This window comes from Aulonocara sp. 'chitande type north' Nkhata Bay, linkage group LG5 (genome assembly GCF_057382095.1).
Source record: "Aulonocara sp. 'chitande type north' Nkhata Bay isolate Kocher_YH1m ecotype deep benthic linkage group LG5, A_spYH_male_GT1.1, whole genome shotgun sequence".
Classification (NCBI taxonomy): domain Eukaryota; kingdom Metazoa; phylum Chordata; class Actinopteri; order Cichliformes; family Cichlidae; genus Aulonocara; species Aulonocara sp. 'chitande type north' Nkhata Bay.
Window position 1 is genome coordinate 26,233,221 of NC_141348.1, and position 10,586 is coordinate 26,243,806.

At 37.4% G+C, this 10,586-nt stretch overlaps 2 protein-coding genes across 2 annotated transcripts; one reads left to right on the forward strand and one right to left on the reverse strand.

The window, feature by feature from the left end:
- Nucleotides 1-24: 24 nt before the first annotated feature.
- iho1 (interactor of HORMAD1 1) lies at nucleotides 25-3,576 on the reverse strand. Its single transcript, XM_086292561.1, has 8 exons — nucleotides 3,469-3,576; nucleotides 3,203-3,269; nucleotides 2,832-2,970; nucleotides 1,627-1,763; nucleotides 1,501-1,549; nucleotides 1,320-1,404; nucleotides 1,037-1,152; nucleotides 25-937 (listed from the first exon to the last, which is right to left on the reverse strand). Exons 2-8 carry the CDS (start codon nucleotides 3,253-3,255, stop codon nucleotides 230-232), a joined length of 1,287 nt encoding a protein of 428 aa, XP_086148687.1. The 5' UTR covers nucleotides 3,256-3,269; nucleotides 3,469-3,576; the 3' UTR covers nucleotides 25-229.
- Nucleotides 3,577-4,361: 785 nt separating this feature from the next.
- lg5h1orf159 (linkage group 5 C1orf159 homolog) lies at nucleotides 4,362-9,869 on the forward strand. Its single transcript, XM_086292562.1, has 9 exons — nucleotides 4,362-4,564; nucleotides 6,192-6,272; nucleotides 6,367-6,451; nucleotides 7,153-7,248; nucleotides 7,336-7,392; nucleotides 7,514-7,648; nucleotides 7,761-7,786; nucleotides 7,913-7,937; nucleotides 8,181-9,869. Exons 2-9 carry the CDS (start codon nucleotides 6,201-6,203, stop codon nucleotides 8,282-8,284), a joined length of 600 nt encoding a protein of 199 aa, XP_086148688.1. The 5' UTR covers nucleotides 4,362-4,564; nucleotides 6,192-6,200; the 3' UTR covers nucleotides 8,285-9,869.
- Nucleotides 9,870-10,586: the final 717 nt, after the last annotated feature.

Consider the following 10,586-nt stretch of genomic DNA (forward strand, 5'->3'; position numbering starts at 1 on the left):
TATAATAAAAAAAAGAAATTATAAGGTCAACAATTTTAATGCTTTGTGTACAACACAGTGCTCAGTTTTTTTTACAGCTCTTTCACAAAGACAAAAGGGAACGCATTTCCAAGAGAACACAGGTCAGAACTAATAAATACAAATAATAAATATAGATATACTTTTAGTCTTTTCTGCTCTATGCTCTGAAAATAAATAAAGAACACATTTTGGCACCTTTAATTATTCTTTAAAAGTCTAATTCAGAATCAAACAGCTGCCACAAGCTTCCTGGTTGTACAGTGGAGCCCTGCTCTGCTGACAGCTTCTCTAAGATGGGGTCTATTTCTGTGAGGCACAGAGAGCTGCTGCTGTCCTGAGACCAGAAGCTCAGAGGCGTGATGAAACAACCTTCAGTTTCACTGGATCTCCTCTCCTTGTTAAGTGGCACCAGACTGCCTGGACTGACACTGTCCTTGCTGCTCACTGTGCTCATGTCACAGCTCTCAGGTTTCTGCTGTTTGTTCACGAGAGGTTGACGGTTTTCATCCGAGACTGCACCCTTACTCCTCTGTGACAAAACCAGGGGTCTCTTTTTGGGCCTTCTTTGTCTCTGAGTAAATTTCTGCTTTCCAGCTAGGTGGCTGCGATTACGACGGGGAACTTCAACCTGGTGTTGTTCAGCGTTGTATGACGCACATGTAACCTGTGTGCCTTCAAGCTTGCTGTTGTGCAGGATGCTGGACACCGACTCCTCTGGTGCTGGTGACGTCTGCATGGTGTTATCCATCACTCCCTCAGAGCGGGGTTTGGACAAGTGCTCTGAGAGTAAGGCGCTGAGCAGCTTCAGGGCCTCTTCGAGCATGTGTCCTTGTCTTCCCTGTTCCTCTCTCAGACCCTCCAGACTACTTTTTAAGTTTTGCAGATGTGAGTCAAGCTCTGCTACAGTGTCTCCATTCTACAGGGTATAAATGAACAGTTATACTCCTCACTCATCAGAAACATTGCCAATTAAATCTCATTTCAAAATAAAGAACACGACAGACAACATCTTCACCTTTTGCACTGTTTCCTTAAGTTGTGTCATCACATCCTGTTGGGAGTCCATATTATTTACCAAAGTCTTAAACTGCTGGGAGATGTGGCCCTGATGATTGTCCAAATTATTTTGCACTGGGATGAACAAATAAAAACATTAAACACAGAATAAAAATGACAACGGCGTTAGAAGTGGATTGCTGCGCGGCAAGCAGCACCATCTGCTGGTGTTAATATTTCCTTTTCAATACATCAACTTAACCATGTTTTATAAAAACACTCAATTCAACAAGGAAACTTACATGTTGATGTGAAACTGTCAATTTTTTCAGAAACTATTTGGCACACTGCTGCGTTTCTCTCAGTGCCAGCAACCAGCTGTTGAATCTGAAAAGAACATTTTTTTGTTTTCAAATTAAAAACATTTTAAAGAGAAGGTCATCTGAATTTGAATAACTAGAATCAGTTTACGTTATCACTTACATTGCTAAGTGTTTCTCTGATATGCTGGCATTCTTTGGCTAAGTGATCACTGTTAAAGCAAAAAGCAGGGAAAAAAGGTTACGTAGGGATTTAGAGTTGCATATTTGAAATGACAAAAAGACGCACCTGTCCTTTTTTTCTTTTGCCTTTTTCTTGTCTTCTTCAAATTTAGCCAGTATTCCTGAAGTTCTGGTTTTATCCTTCAAGTCTCCAAGGAGGAGAGGCTTAGTGTGATAACTGCTTGAAAACTTTGGGTCACTCCCCTAAACAGAGACAAAATACAAATGTTAGGAAAGCAAGAATTATTTAATATGTTTGTGTGTGCGCGCTTATGATCCCATTAGTTTTTGTCACACACATAAACAACTTTTATGGTATTGGAAATTCAGAAATGCTTATTTTTCATACAACGAACATCTACTCATTTCTTTACCATATTGTCTTTGTCATTTAAATATTTGACATTAATGTAAAAATGGCCAAGCTTTAACAATTTACAGGTAGAGTTAATTGGCTTTGGAAAAATCCAGATTACAGACAAGAGTTAAAACTAAATAAGAGCATGCTAGAAATTAACACAGTATTGCAAATGAAAAGAGGAGAGCTGCAGCTCTATAAAAAGAGAATAATTAGCTGAATGAAAACAGGTGATCTGACTGGGGAATTGGGTTAACAGTAATAAGTGTGATGAAACAAAGACAGTAAAACGCACAGTGGTTTCATGGAGGAAATATGTAAAGAAGGGCTACAGTCAAAGACCTGTAAATGTTAGTATAAGTGGGAGCCAAAGTTATAGATTTGGTTGAGTATGTAGTTTCAAGACTGTATAATATACACAAAGAAAATGCAAACCATTACTACAATATTTGCCTCGTCGTTAGACCTTTTATGAATTTAACAGGGTGGAGGGAAAAATCAATACAGCATTGTACTGCGATTTTGATAGAGACACCAAATACTGATATTTTATTAAATAAAATTAAATATTCTTGGAATACTATGAACAAGAGCACTCATCTCCTGAAATAACATCAAGTGAGATCTAACAGATTGCCAACATGTTGCCATCAGTGTGAATGAGTCTTTGTCAATGAGCACAATTCATTTACAAAGTTTAACTGTGAGGAATAATTTGCGTTCAAAAAAAGGTGACAAATTGCAAAGTAAGTTATTGCAGTACTCCGACGTTAAAAATTGCAATAATATCATATCCTCATTGAAGTATTGTATTAATATCATATCGTGGGGTGTTTGGTTATTCCCATTTCTAATGCTTGGCTTTGCATTTCGTAACCAAGAACCATCTGCAAGGTGAACATGGGAAATCCTACCTCTTGTGAACTTTGCTGGGAAGTTCTGGAGGACAAACTCATATCCTGAGATGCGCTCTGAGAATTTTCATGCCAAAACTGAGACTCAAAGAAGATCTGAGAGTCTGACAAACTGGAGAAACCACTGGTAGATGCATTTCTGTTTGCATTTTCATCCCAATGAAGTGTAACAATAGAGAAGAAAACACAAACACAGTCAAATTATGTAGCAAAACCATTTAGTAACCTTTTTTTAAAAATTGTGTTTACATGTGTTTACATGAAAAACTTCAAATGTTTTTAGAATTAAAGGGAAAATAGCAATGTTATATGTCAATAACAAGAGATTAAAAAACAGAAAAAAAAATAGTGTAGTGGCACATTTTAATTACCTGCTTCCAGTTGGGATATTTAGCATTTCCTTTATATTTCGTATATGATTCATTGCTCTTTGGTTATCTGTTTGTAAAGATAATAAGTTAGCCACAGTCTCATCTAACTGTCATATTAGCAGTACAGTAGCTGACAGGTAGATATTAGCAAGTTGTTCACAGCTAGAACATCAATAAAGGTCTTCAGTAAAAAGTAATCTTGTTAACGTTAGTGTGTATAGATGTTATATCAGTAATTCACCACTGAAATATATTATTTAAATTACCTCACAGTTCTTACAGATGTGATTATTGATAGCTAGCTGTGTGAAACGTAATTAAAACTCCCGCCATCTGCAGAGGCTGCGCTGCGTTCAGTGGCCGTCGGAATGTGTCCTACTGCAACACACCTGAATAAAATTAGTAGGTCATTATTAGTAAGACTATAGAACTTGATTGTATGCTGAGGTGGCAGTTCAGCCATCTGATTTATGTTACAGCAGCTCATGAGTGAATGAGCATGGTGCAATAAAAAGTAATTTTACAAGTACATTTTCCAAACACATTTTCTTACATTTATGTAAATTTACTTGAGTAGGGTTAGGGGTTGCCACCTCAGCATGCAGTAGAGTACTATAGAGTCTTGCTAATGACCTACTGATTTTATTGAGGTGTGTTGCTGCAGGGACACCGGTCCTTGAGAAAGTTTTTCTTATCATACAGAGATGCTTTATCAATCCAAGTATTTATTGACATGCCTTGCTCACCCACCCATGGATCTATCGGCATTTATTTTCAAACATCTGCAGAAATTAGATTAAAGATAAAAGCAATACAACAAGCTAAACAGGACTGTAAAGTGGTCCATTATTATTAAATGAATTATTACTAACACAATATTGTTTTGTACTTTGTTTAAAAAATTTCAGTTACTCTGTAAATCCTGTGAAAATATTTGAGTGTTCAAAACTGCCATTTATAATTTCCAAACCCTCGCAAATTCAAGAGCGTTGTGTGTACTGATCCATTATTAATATTATCATTATTACTGGTACTAGGAGGAGGACGAAATGGAGAATGAGAAGAGAAATAAAACAAATGTTCTGCTTGTTATTCTGTTCTTTCTCACAGGAGCGTCGCCGTTCTTATAACTCTTATTTTGAAAGGCGTTTCCGGAAGTTTACATGCTAAATGTAAATCCGGTAGCTGTGAGCCAGTCGTTGTAGGATTATCTGTTTGTGGGTCAACACCAGAGGTGTTGTGATGAGCAGTCTGGCAATAGCTGTTACTATCTGAGTGGTAACACCTCCGCGGCGGACGAGACCAGCCGGTTACTAAACCGCGCCTAGGAGTTTGGTCAGGCCAAAGCCTGGTGTTTGGCTGGTAAGTTAACTTTTTCTGTCTCCACACTCAGCGGCTACTGATGTTGTTAGATTGTAAATATATCCGATCATGTGAAAAAAGGTTTAGATCTTCAACTCGGTAGTTGGGCGTTATTTTAACTGCTACAACAATCAAGTTAAGCCTTCAGCTCGGTGACAGGTGCTAGCTATCGCTGTGTAGCTTCACTGACGTTAGCTCGTTGCGTGCAGTTTTCTGATAATTTAGCTTTGCTGCTTTTCTCCTCAAATAATTGTATTGTGCCGCAGAGTTAGATGTAAAAGTGTAGTTTTTCCACAATAAAAAGTTGTGGGGGGAAATAGTGAAAACTACTTTATTAACAACAAAAAAAGGGCTATGCATTTATTTGTGTTGTCATGAATGTTCAAACTGTTTAATGGTAACTAAATTGTAGTTTACTATCAAGCATATACTGGATCTTCCACTGTTGTGATCAGACAAATGTATTCTTATATTAACTAAGTTAAAGCAGTTAGAGACAAACATATTTACCTACAGTACTGTGCCTTGAGCCATCCTTCATATCTTATTTTGTTTTCTGAAGATTCTTTAAAGTTTTTCTTTGGACATTGGATGCTTTTTCATTCCTTTTCAGTCCATTCCTTGTACCTGACCATTTTTTTTTAAATTTTGTTAGACCACTTAACACTGACCTGTGAATCATTCAAGCATAAAAGACTCACCTAATTCAAAGGATGAAGCAGTGTTGTGTCTACCCATAACAGATAGCTTAGCACCTAACCAGTTTTTCTGTCTTTAGTCATTTTGTTACTAGTAACTTGTCACAAAACCACATAATTCGTTCCCATTTATTTAGCCGAATCTCAAAAAAAGAAAGAAAAAGTTGGCACAGTTTGACAGACAGAAAAAAGTATCTTAGCGACAACAAAATGATTTGTAAAGTAAAAACTTAACATTTGCTGGCATGGTGTGCAGCATGACCTTTAAAAATAAGGAAACAGGACAAGTTTGTTTAAGTAATCCAAACCGATTAATAGTATGTGAATGTAACTAACTGCCACAGGATCTGAAAGATCATCTGGCCCAGTTGATCCACCTACTGTTCACTGAACACTCATCAGAAATGGTCTGAGTGTAATCTTTAAGAAAGGACAACCGTAGTATTCCAAAGTATTAAATAACTGGAATGAAAATCAGCGGCAACAAGTGTTGTTAAGGAGTGATGAAATTGTTTGTTTGTTTTTTCTTTTTGTCAAATTCTTGGTAAATCTTTTGTGACAATAGGGAGTGAATAATTCCTGTAACCGGAAAAAAAAAACATCTGCAGAACCTGACTATGTGAGGGCAGACATCTGCTTCGACCGGTTGGGGAAGAGAGGAAGGTGAAAGCAAATAGTGTTACAACAAACACTTGGCAGGTTAGACAGGCACCTAACTGCAGAGGGCTCAAATAAAGTCTATAAGTTGCATTAGGGTTGAATAAATAAAAAAAAATATATGATTTAAGATAAGAAAATCTGAAGCCAGCTCTCATTACTTACTGGTTTTCTAAAAGGAAATTTAGCCAGTATGTAGGCTTTATAGACATCCTGTTTATGAAATGTATTAAGTTGTCTGCTTTTTGTTTTTGTTTGTTTTTTTCTCCAAGGGTTCAAATATGGCTCTGCCATTCCTTCTGGTCTTTGCTGCCACCGTGATTCTTATCAGACCCGAGACGCCTGTAACTAAGGTAGGAAATGAACGTTACCTAAGGCAAAAGACCAGCTCATGCTATGTTCTGCCGATGTCGATCTCTTAATCTATGCATGCTTCTCTGCTTACAGGCCCTACATCAGAACTCACTTGAATGTTGTGGTGATAAGCAAAGAGCTAACAGTTCATGCTCAAATGACACCCACTGTGAACCAGGTAGTGTGGATGTTTTTAATGTCTCATCACTGACGAACACTGGGAGAAAGCATATTGGCCTTATTACGTTGGCTACCACTGAGATTTGACCCGTTTGACATCATTGTTGTTATCAGTATACGATTAGGCAGAGTTAAAAGACTCAGAGTAGTGCAGAGCCTCTGATTGTTAAGTATTTTGGAAATTTGTGCGTATGGTCTCTTTAGTCTAGTTGACCTAAATTATTCCCTATAATGACTCAGAATAATTCATTTCTGAAGTTTGGAAAAAGGCTTGCTGTGCATCGCACTTGTGTGTTAATGTTTAACTACGCATTTGAAGATCTCAGGGATTAAATGTGCATTTAACACTTTGTTTACTTACGATCAATGTCGGCTGTACGTGGCCTTTGATATAAAATGAGTTTGACATCACTGATATAGATGATTTATTCTGTACAGTTGGGATTCAAAGATAAGTTAAAAACAATTCTGCCTTTTTGATACATGAATGGAAACAGCATTTAGCAGCTGCTTAAAGATATCTGCGTGATATATCGCCATGCCCTGGTACCTCATCGGATTATAGAAACTGCAGTTAATTTAGTGTATCAAACTGGAGAAAGACTTGTAGTTTGTCGCTACAGCACTATAAATACTCAAATCAAAGTGTGTAAAAATTCACACTATGTAATACAGATGTCATTCTCTTGAATTTCACAGGATGTTTCCTGCGCGTCCTCGAGAACACCAACACCGTCTGCATATTGTGCGACTCGGCAGCTGTCGATTTAGAAAATATAACAGTCTGCACCTACAGTAAGGACTCTGAGCTCTTTGCGTGTTGGATTGTGTCGCTCATGTTTGGGTCGTTTGTGTTAACACGCCTTTTTCTGTGCTTTCTAGACTACACACTGGAGCGTAAAAATCATACAACTGTAACGACAGTTGTTCCTAAAATTGGTAAGATGTGCAGACTGATTTCATGCGGTGTAATATTCCTTGCATGGTTAGAGACGGGAATGTTTGATGCAGTAAATGTCTGTCAGTTCATTTCCTGTTTTTGTGCTGTGTTTTTGTGCAGGTGGCCCTGGTGTGGCAGCCTCTCTACTTCTGGGAACGCTGTTGATCAGCCTCTTCCTGATACTCTCTGTCGCCTCCTTTTTCTACCTCAAACGCTCCAACCGACTTCCAAGTATCTTCTACCGCCGCAACAAGGGTGAGGAGCACTGCACAGTGACTCACAGTGACACGCTTTTGGTGCTGGCTTTGATTTTGTAACTTTCTTTTTTCCCCTCCAAATGCAACATTATGTTTTTGTTCTTTTTCAGCCTTCATATTTCAACCAAGTGAGACAGTAAGTGGATTTTGACTTTTTGTTTTTTTTAGTAGTAGTAGCATATTCAGAGTGTAGAAACTACAAATCTGTTTTCAACGAAGTCTTTGTGCGTCAACTGTTTAACCTTTGCTCTTTTCCTTCCAGGCTGTTATGATCCCCTCCTCGTCAGGTGAGATGGCCACACTCTCTTTTGTAAACTGTAATCTTTGACCAGGAAGTATTATGTGAAGCAGCAGTATTTGGTATTATTCATGAGGATGCATGGAAAATTTTTCTATTTAAAAACAAAACAAAACAATACAAAAAAACCACACAAAATGAGCTCAAACATGCTAATTGTGATTACAGTGAATGTGTCCTCCTGTTCCTCTCACAGATGATTTTATGACCCTTCATTTGCTCTCTTTTCCAGTGAGGAAACCCAGATATGTCCGAAGAGAGCGACCCTCTGCTTCGTCAACACTGAACAGTGCAACCATCACGACAACTTCATCTGCTCAAGTTTATAATGTGTAGGGTGGGGGGTGCAGGTAGGAGAGAGAGCTCAGGAACGCCGTAAGATTTACAAAAGGGTGAAGGAAGACAAGATGACTCTAATAAGGATGGCCAAATTTAACTGTAGCTGCTTTTGCTGGGCTGTTAATTTTTCTCTATGTATTGAGAGTATAACAAAAAACTGACCAGTATCAAGTAACTAACTTTCTGGGGCTCTGAACTGTCTTGTACTCAATTAGTTATTCGTTAAAAATGAAGCAGCCACGCAGTCTAGCCGTCCCAGGAAAAATGGCTCGTGTTCATGTGCAAGTTTGTCTTTTCTTGTGGTGAACGAGAGTTGCTCGTCTCACGATCATGCCTCAGTTTAAGTGGAAATGCTGTCGGCAAGCGTTTTTTTTTTTTTTTTTTTTTTTTTAAATCTGCTGCGTTTGGTCAGAGAATCTGAATGAAGAGTTTGGTGAACGTGGATGCCTGTCAGGTTTGACTCGTAAACCGTTCGTCGCGTCGACTTAGCGACAGAACGGGAACATGCGATAGACATTTTGTTTTTACTTGTGTGCTATTTATTTGCATTTTGTAACTGTGCACTGAGTTTTACTGCTTAGAATTAGGCTGACAGGTTAAAAGACGTGTCATCATAGTTTTATTTCTTCTCTGGTGGACCAGGTCTGTAGGCACTGTATTGATGATGGATTGTTTGATTGTATTTTGTACTTTTGTTGTTGCCGTTGTATTTATTATTTTTGTAATCAGTCAAGGTGAATGTATTCCACGTGCATAACACAGAGCATGCATTGCAGTTGCATGCTCATTTTTTTTTCCATTCCATGTGCAGAGCCAATGCTTCACTCTTTTTTTTTTCTTTTTTTTTTTAAAGAGCTGTGATCCTGCTGATGCATATAAAATAAGAGTTCCTCTTTTTTTCCTGTCAAAATTTAGAATTTCCAAACATCCCCGTGCACTTTATACATCTGAGGTCTTCACTGGACTTTGGACCTTGATTTTTTTTTCTTTCTCAAAGAAATCAATGTTTCTATTTAGTGTGATTGAGATCTTTTTTTTTTTTTTTTTTTTTTCTGTTGCGTAGACGGCAGCTCTGTAGTTGCATTTTGAACATTACTTGATTACCATTAACTTTGCCAAATGTATGAAGAATATGGCTTTGTCCTAAATGCTGTTACTGTGATGACTCTGCCATTATGAGCTTTAAATGGAGCCAGGAAGCATTTAATCACAATGCGTCTGTGCTAATAATTGGGTATTTGAATTATGACAAGTGGCCTTTTTACTGTAGCTCCAATCCTTAACCCTATCCAAGTTCTACATTGTAGTTTTGATTCACAAGATGGTTCTAAAAGTTATGTCTGTCTTTAGCATGTGTGGAGCAATCTGAACCAGATAGAAGGCAGCAGTCATTCCATGAATATTCCTCTTTTGGCTTCATGTGTTTACTGTTGTACAAAAAACCATAAGCTAAAAACATGTACATATTGTTTTATACAAATGATGTATCGTTTTTGTAATGATGTACATATTCTAGTTTCAGTGCCATGAATAAATTCAGAAGATCTAAGTATTGTTTGCAGAAATAAAGCACCTTTCATAAGCCAATGCAAAGTTGCCTTTTTTTGTCTTTACTGTTGTTTTGTAAACTCGAATGAATTCTATCCGCTGTCTTGAGAAGGTTAAATTGTTCAAATTAACTTACAAAAAAAACCATTATTTATAACATTGACAATATTTATACTATTAAAATAATACAGAGAAAGCAAAACCACAGAGAAAAACTTTAAACAATATACAATCTATAACAATCTCAGAGAGTGCAAATCCCCCTGAAGGGCAAAGGCTGTACTACAACTTTACGATGTTTTTTTTTTTTTTTTTTACAACATGCTGATGTCAACCTTTTATTAAACATGATAACTTCAGCTTTTTCCTAATTTGTGTGGCCTATGACCTTGAGGCATTATTGAAAGTGTATTTTATGATCATCTTATTCTTTACAAACATTCCTATTCCATATGACTGAAGTTTTTTTTTTCTACAAACTGTAAAATCTTTAATCTGTCAGATGTTAACATATGTTCGTGCAGTGGGTGATTTTGTGAAACTTAATGATTTTTAGTGTGATGCCACAGGGTGTCATACTGAAAAAATATGTGTGTTGTGCAACTCTTTTAATGCGATATATTACTTGATATGATGTCTTGGCATTTCTTTTCAAGGTCACCTTTGACCTTGGACGTTAACAGTGAAGGTTAAGGTCAAATGCTTTGCCATCCTAGGTGCTCGTGACCCCAAGACCTAGTATTTTGTTGTT